This window comes from Cygnus olor, chromosome 3 (genome assembly GCF_009769625.2).
Source record: "Cygnus olor isolate bCygOlo1 chromosome 3, bCygOlo1.pri.v2, whole genome shotgun sequence".
In the NCBI taxonomy this organism is placed as follows: Eukaryota; Metazoa; Chordata; class Aves; order Anseriformes; family Anatidae; genus Cygnus; species Cygnus olor.
Genome location: NC_049171.1, coordinates 28406522 through 28427902, shown reverse-complemented (window position 1 = coordinate 28427902; position 21381 = coordinate 28406522). Strand labels below are relative to the sequence as shown.

The following is a 21381-nucleotide window of genomic DNA, read 5'->3' as shown; positions in this document are numbered from 1 at the left end:
TCCATAAAATGTTTTGTAAGTAGCATGACTGTGTGTTTCTGAAACTATTCTAGTTAGTCCTCTGCTTTCTGTTTATGCTTTAAACATGTCATTTGTGATTTGAAAGTTTTCCTTTTCGTTTTCAATCCTTCACTCAGTTTTTTTCAACATTCTTTTACCTGTTTGTATTAATGAAGTCCCATTAAGTTTCTGAGTGCAGTAAGGTACTCTACTGTCTGTAAATCCCACAAACTTTATAAATATCTAGAACCTTTCGTGCTGTTCATGAATGACTGATGGAGTGGGGCACTGGAAAAGAGTTTTAATAAAAAGCAGTTCTGGTTCTGATGAATTGCTGTGTCAAGCAAATGTAACTGACTAAACTTAGATGCAGTTTTACATCCTTCTGGAATTTTGTGAAACAGGGTCGGTAGAAAACAGAAGGTAGAGGCAGTCACAAAGTCATTTTTCATTTTGGCAATGTATATTCTTTACCATTTATATCAAATTTTGTTTATCATTGATATGAATTCATGTCGATTCTGTGCAATATCATACAGAATACTTACTTTTTGTAGGCAAGAGGTTAATGAAGCAGTCAGACTTGATAAAGAGTTTTGTACCTGTCACTCTTACCTCTCTGTAAGCCAAATTTTAACACAAACGATAGGGAATAGTATAATAAGCTATTGTCTTAATTATGTTTAGGGACCAGTAAGGGATGGGAGGGATTCCTCAGCTTTAAGACAGTTGCTGGAAGGGAAAAGAATGTGCAGAAAATAGGAGAGAGATGCTAGGGCTGGCACAGGTACAAAGAAGGGCATCGTGAAGGCTTGGATCCCATAGCTAGAAGTGCTTTGTCTGTTAGTTACTGACCCTCATCCCCTTCCCTGCAGATCCATAAGGATCATATATTGCCAGAAACAGAACTTCCCACAGAGCTACACCTGGGGATTACCTTCTTTCTCCTGGAAGAACACAAGGGGTTCCCACTTTAGAAGACAGTATTTATACAATATAAGGCCTTATTATAAACAGACCTTGCTTCCCAAATGCCTCCTTTTCTGTTCTGCATCTCGCTGCTCTCCAGCTACCTATGGCAGTCTTTCTCTCTGCTTCGGTATCCCCTTCTAATGTTTCCTGTATCATCACTCTGCACATCTCTCCTACACTGTCATGTAAGCCTTGTGCCCCTATTATTCATTCCCTGGGCTCCGCTCCTTTCTCAATTGCTGTCCCTTTCTCTGAGTCCTATTAGATATTTACTTTGTCCTGAGTGATTTCTATCCTTTCTCCATCCAGCTGCCTTTCCTTCCTGCCTGCCTTGCAGCATATATCATTGTCTTCGTACAGGTTCTACATGTGCTCTATTGATGATTCAGAGAACTGTTTTTTCAATAAGGAGCTCTATACATGCCATATGTAATTAGACATGTTATATTCTATTCTTTTATGATATGATGAAGCTTGTTAGCACTTTATAAAACATGAATTCCAAAAAGTTAATTATTAAAATCAGTTTTCGGGTAGTCGTTACTGAACAGGATGTGTAAAAAATGTGGAAGAAAGATTTAAGAAGACGATGTCTGAAGTCCCATCACACTGCTCTCTCCCCATGTACCTTGCTTCTGCAGTCACACCCACTGCATCATCCCTTTCAAATACTTCTTTTTAAGACATACCCCAACTTCTACAATACGATGATGAAGCAGAAAATTTAGCTGATACAAGAGTGGGTGACAAGGAGAGAGCAAAGTGTGCAGCAATGGCTGAGATATGATATTATTATTATTATAGATAGGTTTATAATACCATTTTCACCGAAATAAATAAGAATTTCACTGTTGATGTTTAGTACATTCCCAGAAATGCTGACATCCCAGTGTGATGCTTATAAATCATTGTATGAAGTGTATATTCTCTATGTTCTTTTTTGGTCAAAACGTGACTGCCATTTCAGTTAAACCTAGTCTGCCTTTCTCTAATATGATTTTTTTGATGCAGCATTGAGACATAAGAGAAATATTCAGAAATCTGAAAATTACCAATGAAGTAAGAACAGTAAGGTATTTTATTAGATTACTTACATGAACTCTGAAAATTCAAGTTATGTTCTGGAAAGAGCAGAACCTCTTGACCTTCATCAAATGAAGGAAGATCGTCTGTCTCTTATGTAAAATTTAGTGATTATTTTTTTAATTGTGGAAGCATATTGGGTACCATATATTAATTAGCCATGAACCTTCTTGTGACTTTGATTCTTTTTGCTTTGCCCTTATAATAGTAATTTTATGTCACATACATAAATTGTTCCGATTAGTAAATCAATAGCCTTAGATTTGAATGGTTTTAGTAAGCCACAAGTTTGGCGCTCTGGATGAAAACAGAAAGCAGTAATAAACAAAGCTGATAACTAGGACAAACAAGTGGCATTGCTAACTCATTTCTAGCCCTTGAGATAATAAAAATAACAACCCTGAGATAGGAAATAATTAAAAAGGAAGAAACTGCTTAACATATCGGTCTAGTAGTTAATGTGAGAGCTCAAAAACTGAGAAGAGAAAGATAATGTCAGCTTGAACATTAAAATTTTGAGGGGGGAAGTGAAAAGAAAAATATTTCTCTTTTTGTTTCTCTCTCTTGTCCTCTCATGTATAGTCATTTATAACTAAATATAAAAGATAATGTATTGCACTAAGGCACTTTTCTTCTGTATATATATGCTTAATCTACTTGTATGGAAGTCTTGTCTTCTAGAATGGCTTTACAGGAATTGGGAACTTGAAGCAGTAAAATATTTAATAACAGAAGTCTGTATTTGCTTATCATTCCACTGTTGACATCCACCAAAAATGAATTATGACAGCTTGTACAAAATGTGCTATATGTATGGAGGTTATTTCTTTCTCCTACACAGGGAAAAATACCATCATTTTCTTTTTGCTAACTTTCAGGATAAGGGCTTGATTTGGGATTTACTAATGCACTCGCATTTTCTTAAATATAGTCTGAATTTCAAAACAAATACTTACTGTTTTAACATGAAGCTGAAGTGTGGTGGCAAAAGCAGGTCTTGTGATGTTTTGTTTTCAAATTTGGTATTTTGTCTTTGTCATTTCAGGACTCCTGTACCTACACATCTGCCAACAGCATTCCCTGTGGTTTCTTACGATATGCCAGAATTGCCTGAGCCTGTTGTGCCCTCTCCACGTTCCCCCGAATTGCCATCTGTGTGCCAGGAGGGTCTGTGCCGCAGCGGAGGGACCTGTCATCCCATCTCTCTGCCTACTGGGGCCACCTCATTTCAGTGTGACTGCCCACTGCACTTCACTGGTCGGTTCTGCGAAAAAGGTAGTTGTGGCTCATTCTTTCTATATTATTTGTGAAATGCATGTCTTATGTTCCTTTGGAACAAGAAAAGGGGAAGAGGTAATGATGATCATGTTTCTCTGCTTTCCATCTGAGTTGGTGGTGGTAACTCCAAAGTAGATTAGTTGAGGTATTTAGAGTAATTTTTTTTGGAGTGTTACATGGGTGGTATCAGAGTTGTGCACATTAGTAAGAGTTGGAGACTTGAGTTAACGAAAAAAAAAATTGTTATTTGTGCAAAACATTATGCACAGCTTTGATGCGTGGCATGCAACCTAGTATTTCTGGAAAAGAAGAAAGTTAATTTATGAAAATAAGGAAAATATTTCTTCAGAAGGTATTTTTCATTTTCTACAGATTGTTCTCTTTTAGCCACTGTACCTGATCCTTTGTTGAAAAATACTTTTTTTACTCTGCAGTACATTTATAATTCAATTGTATTACTACTCCTTACAGTGCACAGATTAATCAAATGAACATAATTTAATTAAAATTTAAATAAAATGAAATCTTTGGACAATGTTTGTTTCCTTGTAAAAATCAGGGCTATAAGACGAACTAGATAATAACTGCTATGCTTTCTCTTTTGTAATCCTAATTATTTTGCATTACCACTTTTCAGAAAGTTGGTTTGTTTTTTTTTTGATAGATATTATAGCTGTCTTCAGAAGCTGTTTTAGCTTTTGAGTACAGTGGGTTATTAATGGTAGTGGATAATTCTCATAGTATTAAATGTCATCTCTGGTGTACAGGAAAAGTAAGAAATGTCTAGATTGTGATTATGTAACTGTAACATCCTCCTAATGAACTTCCCTGGGTATGAAATACAGACAACTGGAGTTAAAAATGCCCTTGCCAGACAGTACAGCTGAACTAATATCACCTAGTATTACTGTGTGAAAGTAGTACGCTCACTATATGAGAAAAAAAAAATGAAAACCAGTGACAGTCAGCTCAGAAAAATAATTGCAGTATGTAGCTGTAGATATCAGAGAATATTACACCTTTCAGGCTTTCCAAATTCTGTAATATATTAAATCATCCATATTCAGCTTTATCAATGTTAAAACTGAATTCTGTAAGTATCTTCTACACAGTTCAAAAACCTGCAGTGTAAACCCAATACAACTACCTTAAGAGCAAATTAAAAGCAGAGGACTACCACAAGATGTTACCGTTGTAACTAAATCTCTGATGATTAGGACCGAAGCATCCTACTTTAGACACAGTGGTAGCTATTCCATTTGGTAAAATCAGAATACAAACTTTAAAAAAAAATGTAGCAGGTAGCTCCTTTTGAGAATATAACCTCAGCTATATAATCATATAACCCTTTAACGGTTGAGTGTCTAGTTTCTGTGAGATATCTTCTCTTTTTTTCTAAACTTGGAAGAGATGCCATTTGCTTTGCAGAAGCTTGCAGGCATGCTTGATGAACAGATTTGAGCAGCGATCCATTTTTCTGCAAAGGATATGTTTTAATAGTTCTGGCACTGAAAGAAGAGCATTTATCTTCTTTTTTCCCATTGTATGGAGGAGACAAATTAAGGAGTTCCTCTTTTCACAAAGGTCTGCTTTTACTGTACACAGCCTCACCTTCAATACACTGAATAGCTCCCTGCCTCGTGCTTGGCAGTCCTGGGTCAGCCCGGGCTGCGGTGTGTGACAGGCTTATTGGCAGCTCCCCGAGGCATCAGGTGCTGCCACGTTGTGTGCTTGTATAGATCAGGATCAGACTTGATGTATTCTCTGTTTAGTGGCTGAAAAGCAACTGTAGCATAATGTGATTTTATTTAGTCCTAAGGTTTCTACAAGACTGATAATTTAGTGTAAATGAGATGAGAAAATGCCCAGTCCTGTCATTATAATGCTTTGACGGTGAGGGTCCAGTTCTTCAAAAAGTGTGGGAAGAACTCATTATTGTAGAACATAAGGGTATCCAGTGATCCTTTTGTAATTATTTACTGTAGAAAAGGGAGAAAATAAACAATCAGGAATGCAATCCAGAAACTTAGTTCCAGTCAAGGAAATTGTCTTTTGACTCCGTAGCCATAGCCGTGTCCAAGTGTTTCAATAATGCTATAGTTTATGCATGTGTATTTCATACATACTAATCCTTCTAGTGATCTACCTTGTGTCTATCATTACCTAAAATCCGGAAGGAGAATATGTACTCATGTGGCATAGTAACAGTCAAAAAGGCACCTTACATACAGGATTTTACATACAAGACCATGTGTAGATATCTTGGCTGCATTAGAACCCGTGCATTTGTTTATCTTATATCTGGTTTAAGATGCATCACTTCATTTCTCGGAAGAAACTGTATATTTCTGATGGCATATGAGACCATCTCCTAGAGTGAAAGCAAGTGAATGTCATTATCTCACTTACATGGTTCAATTTGGTAGTGTTACGTTATATGCAATATTGCCTTTTCCTATTAGGTTGCTCCTTAACGAATAAACTACAGCAGCTAGTTCTGCCCTTGTGAGAAATATGTTGAAGTCAGAAGCATCATTATGGGTACATTAGGTATAAGCCAGGTTTCTTGTAGTGTTTTTACTCTGCTTAATCAGATACTTCTGAAATCTGTAATATGCTTAAATGGCAATTTTAAAAAGTAGAAATGTATTTCCATTTTTCTAAGAAAACAGAAAATAATGTATATGAATCAGTGTATTTGCTAAAGTGAAATTGAAGATATCGTTTCTGGATATATGCCAAAGTACAGAAAGTGAGTATTTAGTCTAAAGCATACGTGTGAAACCATCTGAAGCCTCAGTTCCCTTTAATACTACTTTCAATATTTTCCTTTTTTTTTTTTTTTTTTTTTAACTGTAACTTACCAAAGTTGCCTGGAAATGAGAAGTTGCTACAAGGCTTATTTTAAAAACTCTAATTTAAAATGCAGTGTAGAAAATTTGCCACCAGTGTAAATTAATCTTTATTACTGAGTAGTCATGCAAAAGAAAGAAAGGATTGCGTAAATAGGGAATACAGTGAAGGATAACCCCAGACGTCATGGCTAAATAGTATAATCTACACTTTTCTTTTTCTTTCTGGATAAATAAGCTTTGACTTTAATATGCAATGTGTATGTTCTTTCCTCCATGAAACAACTCTTTATTAGCTAAGCTGTTTTATCTGCTTCATCGTGATTTCCCTACACACGAGTGAAAGAAGCATAATGTTTCTGTTCTGACATGACGGCAGATGGTTGTCTATTACGGTAAAGTTCATAGTGGTAGGTTTAGAATATCACTGTCTTGCATGCGCAAAGAAAGTATGTCTCTGACTGCTAATTATATGATTAACATTTTTAAAGTCTCCAAATTTTTTTAGTATTCTGTAAAAGTTTTATAAATTGTTCAATCAAAGAATATTTAAATGTCGTATGTTAAAACCAGGAAATCATCTGTTTAATTTGATATTTTGCCTGTGTATGTGCTGTACATTACTTAAAGGTCAACTCCTTTGGCGAAGCTGCAAACCCAGGAGCAAAGTGGGAGGCAGTTAAAGGCATTTATCTTTTACCGGTCCAACCTTGAGATTTTGCTGCATTTATTCCCTGAGACACACTTGTTGAATACCTGATTTATTGAGTAATAATGGTAATACAACCTTAAACAGTAAAGATTTATTTTACTAGCAGCTCTTCTGTAATTTTTTCATAACTTAACATTTCTGACTTGCATTGTTGACTAATATCGCTGAAGTCAGACTTTTTTTTTCTTTGTTTTTGAAAATAAATGTAGTTGGTCCAGGTTCTATGAGGCAATGATTTCAATCATATTTAGTAGCACAGAATCTCATATCTGTAGTAGGTTGTAGATCTACTGATCTCCTCAATAATGTTTATACTGTGTATATGGGGTTTTAAACAAATCTTTAACTATTTGCAACATAAAAAAAAAAAATGAGGAAATGGAAATCATATACAGAAGTGTGTGTGAGGAAGGGCAGTTCTTCATGCTTGCTTTTCTCTCTACATTCAGGTCTCAGTCTGAGGTACCCAGCAAGAAAAACACAATGTTGTTACCCCATAGCCTCTCTTTTTTCCAGAATTTAATTGCTGTTTTACCCATTTTCTCCTCCCTCAAAATGATTCCTAAACCTGAAGGACTCTGTGGGCAGAAAAAGATAATGTGCTCAAGGACATGTACCAACTCTGACTACTAAAACATGTTTCCCAGCGAGGTTTTGGAGTCTCCCACCTGAAGGACTTCAAAAGTCATCTGAGCATGGTCCTGGGCAGCCTGCTCCAGGTGGCCCTGCTTGCGCAGGAGGGTTTGATCTGGATGACCGCCAGAGGTCTGTTCCATCCTCACCTGTTCTGTGATTCTGTGAACTGCATATAATTAATTTGATGCCATAAACCAGAGCCAATGTCTAAACTTATATCTATTGATTTAGTGCAAAACACATTTATTTGTGTATGTAAAACCAACAAAAAAAAACAGTAAGATCAAATGACAACATGAGTTTTAACTTCATCTTTGGAAAGCTTTTTAGAGTATGACTTTAAAAATTAAGAGCAAAGTAGAATAGAAAAAAACAGAATTTAGACAGAAGTTAAATAACATAGTGTGTTGTATATTGCATTGATACTCTAGTTGCCTTAAAAGCATGTTGTGTGTAGGAATTGGCTAGCCTTCCCCATACAGTTTATTTAATATAATAAAATTCAACAGATGTACTGTTTTTGTGAGCAATGCAAAAAGGAGTTATCTAATTAGCTTTAATGCGCTCAGCGCTTTCACTCATGAATATAACCTTGCACTTTGAATACAGGACTACACAAACCTTGTAAAGTATAACTTGATAACAATACTTAGTATTTTTCTGCTTTGCATCTGTAAGTAATCACGTGGTGATACAGTGGGGGAGCAAACAACACAAAGCTTTTTGTCACCTTCATGATTTCGACTTTGTAGTAAGAGATTTTATCAGAATTCAAATTGCAATTGAAAAGTAGTATTTCACATAGAAACTAAAATTTTCTATCTATTTATTTTATCTTATCTGTAAATGTAATGGATCAAAATCTGATTTTATGTACTCCAATTACCATTTCCAGTGATGTAGGTGGAACATCCAGCTATCACTTAACAAAGTGATGAGTTCACTCTGATAACCTGGGCCAGGCAAGTTTAATGAGCTGATCGATGGATCAGAGGATTCTCATGGCCAGAACAACTCCCAAATGTTCACACGGGAAACAAAGTTTAACAGGAAGCTCTATCTGCCTTTCCATCTTGCAGCCTTTTGACTTTCTTCCTCCTTGTTCAACTGTTGGTCTCTTCTATTTTGCTTTCCTTGAGATAAGTCGGACTCTTCTATCACCAGGTTTATAGAATTATCCACTTCCTGAACACCCACCTGCTTTGGCCCTACCTTACTCATCTGTTTCTTCTTAGAAATGAGGTTTCAAAGAGCTGTGGAATTCAACAGTCCACTTTAACAAGTGCAGTAGTGTATGTGATGTGGCCAGGGCAAGAGGAAATAAATATATTCAGTGGATTTAATTCCAAAACCACTGAAATAAAGTACAGGAAAATAATATAAAAAATCACAAGCTATAAGACAGTAAAAAGGAAAAAACAAACATATATCATCTCTAAGTATCATGACAACATGTATCTTTCATTTTATCTCTAAATGGCAGGAAAGTTGGTACATGTTTATCATTAAAAAATGTACATACATCTTACTGAATTCCAGAATAGTTTCAACATAGATTTTTTTTTCCACAGCTTTTCCTAAGGAAACTAGATCATTTAAACTATTTTCCTCTTTGAAGTAATCCTTATGAAGGAAATACTGCACTTTAAATGAAGGAAAGTATTTGACAGTTCTGCAATTCACAAAAAAAAAAAAAAAAAATCACCCATGCTGCCACTATTTAATTATTTTGCTCTTCAGGTACCCATCTTTATGTTTGAGAAAAAATTTTGAATTCTACTTCATAAGTTGCATGATGAGAGGGAATTTGTGTCAATAAAATAATTTTTTTTTGTAACTGCAGAATTTTTTTTATTGGTTGAAGTAATATTTAATTTCTGATAATTGGTTTATCTTTTAAATAAACATTTTATATAACTTATAAAATATATTAGCATATATATGATGTCAAACAAAGGCTTTTAGAAACCGGTCTATGCATGGATGATAAATAACTCTTCTGTATAACTACTGGTATATAAACTAATCATCACAGTTTCTCAGTGAGGCTCAGACTGTAACTTCTTGGCACATTCAGTCTTATATTTGTGCTATATAGAAGCATTTTTCAAAGCAAATGGCTCTGGTTCTTGAGAAGAGAGAGGCCTTGGTTCTTGAGGGCAAACAATCAGTTTAGTCCACCATTGATTTTCCAAACTAGTTGACCGGCAGATTGTTTTCTGTTTTTGCAGTCCTACATATTAGCTTGGAGCTTCTCACTGTATGCGGTTAATACTCACAGTATGGTCTTGTCTTTCAAGTACATCCACCTACCTCTTCCTGGAAATAGCTCTCTTCCTAGAACCTTGTGTAATTGACTTGCCTGTCAGTCCTGGTGGTTGCCCGTTATAAAAGCAGATTTCATATATAAGATAGATATAAGAAAGAAGCTTACTTTAACTTCTCTTTTTCACGGTTACTAGAAACTCTCATCAATTTCATGTTGCAGCTCTATGTAGAAGCACAATGTGAAACAATTTCCTTCCTTATTAACACAGGATAGAAGGAATGAGCATGCTCCAGATTCAGTGCAAAGGGAGCTTCCTTTGGGCTTCAGCAGAAGACAGAGAAGGAAAGCAGTTGTCCTTGTCAGAGTGGAGTTCCAGTGGGCTACATTCTCTTATGCATGCTTCAGGTAGTTTTGTGAAGTATTGCAGCCACAAGAAGGGGAGTGAGGAAAAGAAGCAGAACAGGCAGTTGACATCCGTAATACTGTCCAATACAGCATATGGGACCAATATTGTGTATCTGTGACTCTGCTCACTTCTCTGAAAAGTAGCAGGGTGTGACATACCATCACCTGATTTCAAATAATGTGGCCACAAGAGTTACTGATGATCCTAGGCATACCCACATTTGTATGCACAGATGTGCACACAACTGCAGTTAAAGGAGCTATTTTACATAGCAGTAGAAAAGAATAAATATTTGATTTGCTGATATGAGACTGCAGATTTTGTGAGCAGAAACTTTTGAAAGCTCTTTCATTATTTTTCAAAGAAGCTGAGAAAAATAATAATATTATGGAACTTCCTTATCAAATATTGAAGGATTAAATCCTTGTGCTTGTCCTCTTAACTGCTTTTCAAACTTAGAAGTCTCCCATTGATGATGTAGATTTGAGGAACCTGGATAAGCAGAAATAGTTTATGTGGTTTGTGCCAAGTATTGGCATTGATATACAAGTGTCTTTTGAATGAAGAATCAGTATGTTCTGTCAGTGTGAGCAGAATCTACAAGTCAAACTAAAAAGGATTTCCAATAAAAAGCAAAATTCTGAAGGTTATTTTAAATAATCATTTATGTCTGGGGAGTCGTAAATACCCCTGAAGCAGGATGAAATTTGTATCTAAACTATTATATAAAATAAATAAATAGATTTAGACAGACAGCTTCCCATTGATTTTATTTTGTAGTAACTTTTTAGCTTAGTAATTAAATTTACAACTTTTTTTTTTTTGTAAACAATCAAGTGTAAAAAAACAGCTATTTGTAAGCATGGCTATTTTAATAATAATTGCATGTATTCAGACATGATACGAAATTTCCCCATCCACGCTAGTCTCTTAAGGTCAAGTCTAATGTAAAGTTTAGATTCACTTGGACAAACTGCTGATCCATAGCTGAGAAATGATTCAGATATTTCATCCCTTGAGGGATCCATTTGAAGTTAGAGTCAGATTAATGTGATTTCAGTCAGTATTTGGAGTTAGGGTTTCACATTTTTTTGTATTATTGTAATTCTGTGTTAAGTAAGTCAGTGATACTCATCCTGGAACTCCTAACAGCAGACAAATTTTTGTCTGTTACTGTCACTTTGCTCACAGATTTTGGAAAGTGTCATTCTTTATTCTCCACTAAACATTACTGTCATTATGTAGGCTCTGTATCCTCACCACACCTCATTTCTATACTTTTTATTCTGAAAAAACTTCAGACTAACAGAAGAAATGTAACCAGGAAAGGTGGATTTTTCCTTCCTGAAGTTCTGACAAAGCATTTTCTCTATTGTTACCATTTATCTTCTTCCTACAATCTTTGGACTTTTGAGAAATCCCAGTTGCACCATCATGCACAGAATTTGTGTAGGTTTGAAAAATATCTAGTGAGAGGGGAACAAATCCAGTCTTATATTAGCTGCACAGTCACCTGGACCTGGCTTGTGGTTCCTACATGTTCTTCCTTCTTAGTTCATAAAATTACAGAGAATATAATATCCCCAATCTAATGCCATTTTATTTTATCAGTTACTACATATCAGGTTCATATTTGCATAAGTGTTTTTTTAAATTGAAGGAAAACAGGATTTTGTTGGAAGAGCAGCTGGGCTCACAAGTGGTAAAGCAATTTTGTACCAATCCTTCTTCTGCCCTTCTGAACCGTTTGGAAGAATTTTACCACCTCAGAAGCAAGTGTCAGTGTAACTGAGCTTTAAGATAATTTACTATTACACTTTCATCCAATTTAGAAATCATGTCCTAGATCCAGTGGAGTGTATAAGCTTTACATATATTTAACTGTAAGAGTGTAAGAAATATGCACGATTCACGAGCTATGTGTTAAGGACTCTGGCATTCTGCTACATCAGATCCTGAACTGGGATCCATCCTATTCCTAGTTTGGTCACTTATGTAGCTCATCAGTTAAAAAAAACCTGCATCTCAAACCCTTCCAGGGCCCTTTGTGAAATTGTAAAGGATCACGGCAGTTTTCTATGATTACTGATTAGGACCAGATTAAAAGCTTGATTAAATGACAGCTTAAGATACACCTTAGTTTTATCTAGAGGGAAGGTAACAAGTGAAGAAGGAGCTTTTCAAGACAGGGAAATAATTCATCACAGCACCAACCAATTATAACAGCTGGTGTCCCAGTCTCTGTAAAACTATTTACCATTGCAATTGCCACTTAACCCAAAATCAGCATCTTCAGAACTCCTATAGGGTCTGGTATAGGAGTATTGGTATATATTTCATGAGTCTGTTCTAGGAAAGTACATTATGAAGTCTGTTGGATTCTAATAGCTTTGAAAGATGACTGTGAAAACAGTTAAGAATTGTGATAGAAATATTAGAAAGAGCCGTCAGTTTGCAAGTATGTTCTCCATTCTGCTTTCACATCCACTCACATCTAGTCATGAGCTATTTAAAATAATTGTTTTTAGGCATTGCACAAAGATTTTTTTTTTCATTTGGATATTATTAGAAATGAGATAGCTGTAGCATTTAGATATAAAGGCTTGCATGCATATGGACTTTTAAAGAAGTTATGCTTTTATTTCTGGGAAAAAAAAACAGTGGATAAAAAAAGCAGACAACTCTTTCTCTCCTCATGTGAATCAGACCTATGAAATTTTGACATTTTTAGCATTAGGCATCTAAATCACTTTCTTTAACATGGATGAATGTTTTCTTGTAATAGTAATCTGTAGGAGAATTGAAACAATTTGATAACAAACACCATTTTAAACAAGAACAGATAACAGAAAATGAAATAATGATGAGCTTAGAATTTGTGGGGAACAAGCTTTCTTCGCTTCATTTTCCGCTTGAAAATATTAGTATAAAAATTGATTGTTTCCAAAGCCTGTAACCTATTCAGCTGCTAATCTTCCAGCTCCTTCAAGTCATTTTTCATTCAAAGATAACCATTGTTGCACAGGTGACAAATGTGTGGTTTTTTTTCTTTCTTCTCCATTTATGGCATTTGCTGGAAACACCTTCTTTCAGTAATGCCTCAGTTGCTGCCATTTGTTCTGTTTGTGCTAATTTGCTGATAATCGAGTCATCTGCAGAAATGTTATGTGTCTCCCCAGGCAGGATGGCAATGCAACGGCAGTCTGATTTTCTGAGCCTGGCTCACTTGTGTTCTTCCATGGGAAGCGCCATGTACTAAAGCGGGCAAGGTATTAAATAATCTCCTTGAGCTTTATTACATAGCCTCTAAGGAAGAGACATAGAAGACTGGGTTTGATTTTATAGCACAAAATAAACAGTAGTTAGTTAGGTCTTTTACCATTGAAGTCACCTGTGTTACTGAGGTGGGGTAACTGCCTAGGGTTGTACTGCCTTGACAGTTTGATCTCAAGAGTGCTGCAATTAAAAACAGAGGGGCTGTTTCATTTCTGGATACTAAGGTGTGCAACTTCTAGAAAGAATGTCTGACATTTGCCTTTTCATGCATCTTCATGGAACTTTGGTGCTTGTGTTTATATAAAACTTTAAACTATTATTGTTTTAGGGGGAGGAAGATTTACAATGTAAGTATTACAATGTCACTGCTTTGATGCTCCTCAAAATAGAAAACTTCCCTTTGAGGACAAGAAGACAGCTTCACTTGAATAATATAAAATGTCAGTTTTTCTTCTGGCCATTGAAGTGTTTCGTTTTGTTTTGCTCTTTAACATTTTTGTAATTACATAAATAAAATATGCAAGTCCTTATATATCAAAAATATTTTAGCTACTAGGAAAGTTGTGGTTAAAAATGTGAATTTCCTAGTAGCACAATAAAGTATATTCTACAAATGTGTAGATCAGTTCTGTGCAGAATGTGTAGGATGTTTTAAAGCCTGTGACTGTGTCTGCTTCAGTGGAATTAGGGAAAATGCTGAATACACCATCAAGTAGAGCAAAGGGTTGAGACATTGCCCGAAGAGAAATCCAAGCCCCTGTTAGTTTCCAGCTCTCTGTTAGATTCAGGTTTTAGGCATGAAATTGCACAAGTGAAAACAATTTTCCTAAGTGAACCCTAGTGCCCTGTACCAAGGATTTTCTTCTGTAATGAATTCTTTAGCCTGGGAGCCTGGAAGCCTGTAACAAACAAAATAAAACTGCATTGTAAACAAATAATAAAAAAATCTTGCACTTTGGATACAATGGAGAATATGCAAATATGGGAAATAAACCAAGAAAATAAAGGCAAGCATCCTATTAGTCTCTACCAATCATAATAGGATGTAATTGGGTAATTGTTAGCAGATTTTTTAGGATAGCAACTGAAGATCTAAGAGCTTAAAAATGTTAACATTTATGAGACAACTGCAGAGAACTCCTGCTAAAGCTCTTGATGTACCAGAAATCTTGGCCAGATAATCACAATCCTGAAAGTTGTTTGAATTACAATGATTGCTTTCTGAAAATACCAGCTGCTGGCTTCAGTTTCCAATGGAAAACTACAGATTCATCTGACTTGCAAAAACATTTTCCAACACATGGCATTATTCTTAATACTATCTTATGGAAATAATCATAGCTCCAGTTACTTTTTGTTTTTATTCATATCAACAATCTGTTTCAGCAACTGGTGAACTTCAGCAAAATAAAGAGCATAAATCAACCCCACATTTATGTTAATAAAAATGTATGATGTGGCAAAGTACTACATGGAAAATTTTCTTTCCAAGTTTAACAGCAGAAGCCTAGTCCCTGTTGGATACCTGTCTGTTTGTATCCATTTTCTCATATAACGGGGAATATACTAGTGTGGGGCTGTTTTGTTGTTGTTTTTTTGCAACACAGTACAAAAAGTTTTATCATTACAGGCTTTTCTGAGTTTTAAATTATTGAGTTGTTACTCTTAAAACTAAAAGAAAAAAAAAAAAAAAGCATCCTTTTCTCTAAAATGGAGAGACATGGATTTCATGGAGGGACCACTCAGCCGGATGGTGGCACTCAAAGACGTGTGATTAATAGCTCGATGTCCGTGTGGAGACCAGTAACTAGTGGTGTCCCTTGTGGATCCGTATTGGGACCAGCACTATTTAACGTCTTTGTTGGTGGCATGGACAGTGGGATTGAGCGCACCCTCAGCAAGTTTGTTAATGACACCAAGCTGTGTGTTGCGGTCGACACGCTGGAGGGACTGGATGCCATCCAGAGGGACCCAGACAGGCTTGAGAGACATCAGTAAGGTGATGAAGTCATTTGGTCACTATTAGATACACTAAGAAGCTGAAGACGTTTAAGAAAAGGAGGGAGAACAGGATAAAGCTTTGTCACCTAACAGCAGGTAGGAGAGTTTTCTGAGATTGTGGGGTAGGGCAGCTCAACACTGAAAATATACTCGAAATACTAATCTGGAAACACAAAATAAAAATTAAATGAGTTATAAATAAAAATGTTCATCAGCGTTACACTTAATCCAGGTGGAGGTATTCTACAAAAATAAAATAAAAAATCTTGGACAGAGAGTACTCTAATACTCTTCGTCAGAGCTGTCCGAGGAAGGAAACTAATATTTTATACTTGATATTTGCCACAAACTCTTTCCACTTGTGCTGTTATCATCTTATCCCAGAGGTAGCCTACTGAACAGGATTTTTTTGTTGTTAAATGTACTTTCAACAGGGACCCCTGCATTTGTCTGTATTTTCTGCTACCTCTGAAATTACATCATGATTTCTGCATTTCAAGAACAGAGTTCTTCACTCTTTCTTCTGGCTCCATTAGTGGTACATTGAAATCCTGCCGAGTTGTTACAGTTTCCAAAGCAGCAGATTAATACTATACTATTACATTTATACACCTTATTTTTCACATAACCCACCAAAAGTATGTAGGACTCTAACTCTATGAGTAGTGGTGAGGCTTACTCAAAATAATTGGTAAGGCTTAGTCATTTTGCATGGTATTAGGATTGTAGAAGTTTCTCCATTATCTTCATTTATCTGCGCCATGATTTCTTGCTCATAACATGGATATTTTCATTCTCAGCTTTAAAAGCTTCTCTCCTAAAAGTGTCTTCCCCCTTAACATTTGATTCATGAATCTTTGAGAGGATATAATCAGACAGTGTCTGCCCCTCCCTTCCCCCCAAATAGAATAAATAACTAAATAGAAGTGAGGGAGAAAACTGCTGAAGGGGTCTGTGGAAATGCTGCAAAGTGTCATTAAAAGTAGTGTCTTGACTAATAATAGAAATGCTCCTTATTGAACCTGACCAACACTGTTCCCTTCCCCTTCCCTTCCCTTCCCTTCCCTTCCCTTCCCTTCCCTTCCCTTCCCTTCCCTTCCCTTCCCTTCCCTTCCCTTCCCTTCCCTTCCCTTCCCTTCCCTTCCCTTCCCTTCCCTTCCCTTCCCTTCCCTTCATTATTACAGACCTTTTGATACTGATATTATGTCTTTATTTCTTTTCTGACTTTGTTCCCCGAAATAGTAATAAACTGCTTATATGTAATTGCATATAAAGAGCATACAAAAATATTGTATTTCAATTTCATAGCAGTTTAGTCTCTTTTCTTGTGGTCTGTGTTTATTCTCCCTTTCTTTCTGTAGCTGTTACAGGTTTTTGCAGCTTGCCAACCCACCAAGTGCAGAGTGAGCAGAATAGAAAAAGATTGCCTGCACCTCTATTTTAATGAGCCACGGAAGAAAGATAGGGACATTTTCTAACATCTCCCTGTATTTGACAATTTCGTGTAAGTCTTACAAGCAGAGCAGTCCCCCAAAAGGCAAGGGAGACCCAGTGTGAGGGTTTTTCAATCTTCACTCAGATAGAAGGTGATGTCTTCTGCAGGGTGCCTGCCCACTGTTATAACCTTGCATCTCTCTTTTCATAGTCTAGTTATGTGAAAAATGTTTCTAATTCCCAGCCCAAACCAACTTAGTCTAAGTTTAACAGATAGAGCAAAGCATATGTATGTTGTGTACCAGCTACACTATTGCACTGTCAGGCAGTCTTAGCCCTTGCCCAACTTACTGACCTCGAACAGCGTTTGATTTTACTAATCTACTCATTTCACATGAATCAGCAGGAGATGCGTATGTGGTGGTTGTGGTTCCATGTGTCTGTGGTGGCCCTTGTGGTGGGAAGGTGAGGTCAGTGCTACAGTGGTGTACCACATCCCCTTTAATAAAGAATGGGGGTGAAATGAGAAGTGAGGTTCTCTCACCAGTTTACTACCTTTTTATGTACTAAATGCTCAGTGAAAAAATATTTTTACCTAAAATTTAAAAAAAATATCCATTTTCTATATGCTATCTGCACATACTTAGTGTGCTTTGTGATTATTTATAAATGATGATGACAGTAACTGTGAAAATGAGGTAATACATCAAGGAACATTTCCATATGATGAGGATGACCAAACAGTGGCACGGGCTGCCCAGAGAGGTTGTGGGGTCTCCACCTTAGAGATCTTCAAAAGCCACCAGGACCTGGGCCTGGGCACCCTTTGGGTGGCCCTGCTTGAGCAGGGGTTGGACCTGATGGGCTCCAGAGGGCCCTTTCCAGCTCAACCATTCTATGATTCTGTGACACATACTAAACAAAATCTGACTTCAGTTCCCTCTTGGTAGAAATCCGGGTGCAGTTCTACAGGCAATCATATTTAGTCCAACCAAGTCCAACTTAAACTCTTTTTCTTACAAGAGCATGAATGTTGTCCTATTTTCATCACTGAATAAAAACTGACCCATGGAAAAAAAAAAAAAAGTAAAAAAGGTTTATTTTTGGTGTGTTGGTGTTTGTTATTTTTTTTTTCTGTTTATCTTCTCTGTGCTATAATTCAAAGGCTATTATTTTTTATTCTGACAGAAAATTGAAAACTTTGTAGAAAACAAGTTATGGCAGCACAACTACCAAATAACTAATCAGAAGAATAATGATGAATGCAAAAACTTTGAAAAGGTTAACTTTCAAATATCTTTAGCATGTTTATAAATATTATTTCTTTCACCCTTAATGTTTTTGGACAACAGCATGTGTAGAATAAAAACAGTATTTTTATATTTCCATTCCATATTTCACTACAGTATTGTGAGCTTCTTAGTTCTTTTGTAATTGTGGGATGTCTGATAATTCAGATCAACTGCTTGCAAAAACTAATATACTATCACAAAGAGCTCAACTGAATTAGCAGCTATTGCGACCTTCAAAATTAATAGAATGTGGTAAAGGTGAAATGGAAAATCTCATGGAAATATGAGGTTGAAATTTTGTTAACATATTGGTCACCTAAAGAGATGATATAAGGAAATGGTTGGAGAATTTGACTAAAAACCTAAATACCTTTACTGCTATCATAAAATATTATTTCAGACAGTACACCCAAATACTTGTGTTGCAATTTGAAGTTAATAATTACTGTGCTTTGCCTGTCTTATCTTTGATCACAAAACCTACTTTGCGTGTCCCTACTTTGTGTTTTTCTGCTAGTTCCATAAGCTCTTCTCTTGAAATCTGCAGTAGCTTGCTGTTTATTTTCATTGCTTTTGAGACCACTGGACCATTACATGCATAATACAGCAGAGAACAGAATCCACCACCCAGCTTAGCTTGGTGCTCTGCACATATCACATCAGATCTACAATACGAATAAAGGAAAGGGAGAAAGGATTTAGAGAGGAAGAGTAATAAATATATGCTGAGATGGCCTGAATCATCAGAACCAGAAACGGTTTTCTTGGCTGTACATAGTGGATTATACAGCTGAATTAAAGGTAGCAAAGAAAAAAAAAAAACCCTCACCAAGGTGGAGCATGGAAAAAGATTAATTTCCAGAGAGTTTGACACTTGAGAGATAAGTTTTGCAGAAAGTTGATGTCACGTAGCTTTGTAGAATTAGTTTCCTGGAGCCAACTGTTCAGTTGTTTCATGGCAACAGTGAAAGAGGTACTTGCACAATGTTCAGTTTAAGAGAAGAAATAACAAAGCCAAAAAAAAAAGGCAGAATAGACTGTCACAAATCAAAGAATGTGACTGTTTCTCAGTGAACACAGAATGTATTTGAGGAAAGAAAGAACAATCAGATAAGGAAGTAAAAAGAGTCCTTCCCACCCCCAGTAAAACCTACAGTAATTTAGTAGAGCAAAAACCTGTTCATCAGAGTAAGTTAGGAAGCCTGCTTCAGGACACTGGAGGCAGCTCCAGGAATGTTCTGCAAGAAACCGATTTTCCATGAAGTTACTGATGTAGTCTTTTCTTTTTTTTTTTTTTTCTGTTGTACTCTGACAAGTTCACTGCTTGACAGATAAACCATGACTATTAAATAGTATAGGAGACTAGAGGTCAAGCTTTCCTATGTTGAATTAGCCTCAGACTCACTGTATGACCTTTGGATTCTGTTCACTCACTGCAATTCCTGCTGCACATTCTTCTGCAGTCTTTGTGGGATAATTGCGATGTGATTCTGCTTGCCAAGTGATAATTCACTCTTCCATTCTTTAGCTGTATGGTTTTTAAGATTTCCAGGGCTGCTTCAGTGAGGTCTTTAATTTACTTCCTTTTCTAATGGTGGGGTGTCTGATAATTCAGATCAACTGCTTTTGAAAGCCAGTATCATAAAGGGCATGAGGCTCAGTGAATTAGCTGCTATTGCAACCTGTCAAGTTCCATACATTAAATACTGAATTATATCCAATAGCAATCATGTCCCACAAAGGTAAGTTCCAAAAGTGTTTTTCTGCCAAGGAGCAGCAGATCACCTGGAGGGGCTGTGTTTTCATAGGCAGAACCAACTGTCCTTAACTCAGTGCAGTTCAGCACAGACAAACTCATTCTTATGAAAATGCTTGGGAATAGAAACCTAATACTGTGGACGCAGTTACTTCTATATCAGGAGTTTTAAAACCACTGCCTAGTAGCTTAAGACCAACCACAGATACTCCGTGTTTTTTCAAAGATCCTATTCATCACAGGTGTTCATGAAACACATATCTTCAATTTTGTTTCTCTGAAATAGGCATATGTATGTTGCTGGTGACTTTTTTTCTTCTTTCTTTTCCCAGAATAAAATTTCTTTCCTGAAACAAAATCTTTACTTTACTTGGTTTTGAAAACTCAGTATATCAATGTGCAAATTGAATCTTCAGGATTCGTTTGCAATGAACAAATTTAAAATATGTATTTATGTATATCAGCACTATGAATGTTCATTAAGTATCAGTAATTCATTCTTGTCAACAAATGCTAATTGTTATTAATAAAAATGTGATTACATAACAGCAATTTCCCTCAGTTTCAAAGGGATGAGTTGCACACCTAATTAAAAGACTTTATCTTGGTGCCCCTTTCCTTGATGATTGGCTGATATGAGAGAAAACATCCTCTTATAAATTGGATACTCAGCATATATTCAACATAATGAGAAATCTACAGTATCTCTGAGATGTGATTTCTCTTGAGAAAAATCTTACATTCAGGGTTTATCTGGTTTGGAACAGATTTGAGAATCTTACGATTGGAAGTAAATCCAGACCCCGTAATATAGTTGTTACTTGCCATGCTAGAGTATATAGCTGATTCGTGATGTGATAACTTTTATATCATAATCCAGATTATAGAATCATAGAATCATTAAGGTTGGAAGAGACCTTCAAGACCATCTGGTCCAACCATCACCCTACTACCAATGTCAACCACTAAACCATGTCCCTAAGCACCATGTCCAACCTTTCCTTGAACACCCCCGGGGACAGTGATGCCACCACTTCCCTGGGCAACCCCTTCCAATGTCTGACTGCTCTTTCTGAGAAGAAATGTCTCCTCATTTCCAACCTAAACCTCCCCTAGTGCAACTTGAGGCCATTCCCTCTAGTCCTGTCACTGGTTATCTGCGAGAAGAGGCTGACCCCCAGCTCCCCACACCTAAGCCTCCTCTTCTCCAGACTAAACAACCCCGGTTCCCTCAGCCACTCCTCATAGGACTGGTGTTCCATTACTGGCATTTTGATTTATATTTTGACTAGATGCTGCAAGATTGTGCCACTCTGTGCCTGTTCACATGATCAGTGACATATGGTCATGCTCTTAACTTTGTCTGAGAAATCACTTGTCTTGAAGCAGTGTGTGAAGAAATTGTAAATAACGT

The 21381-nt window shown here is 36.4% G+C and overlaps 1 protein-coding gene across 1 annotated transcript in view; it reads left to right on the top strand.

The window, feature by feature from the left end:
* Positions 1-21381, top strand: part of EYS (eyes shut homolog) — an 856207-nt gene that overhangs the window by 639853 nt on the left and 194973 nt on the right. Inside the window, exon 35 of the mRNA XM_040553008.1 lies at positions 3101-3330. Coding sequence (XP_040408942.1) covers positions 3101-3330 — 230 coding nt within the window. The remainder of the gene's footprint in view (positions 1-3100; positions 3331-21381) is intronic.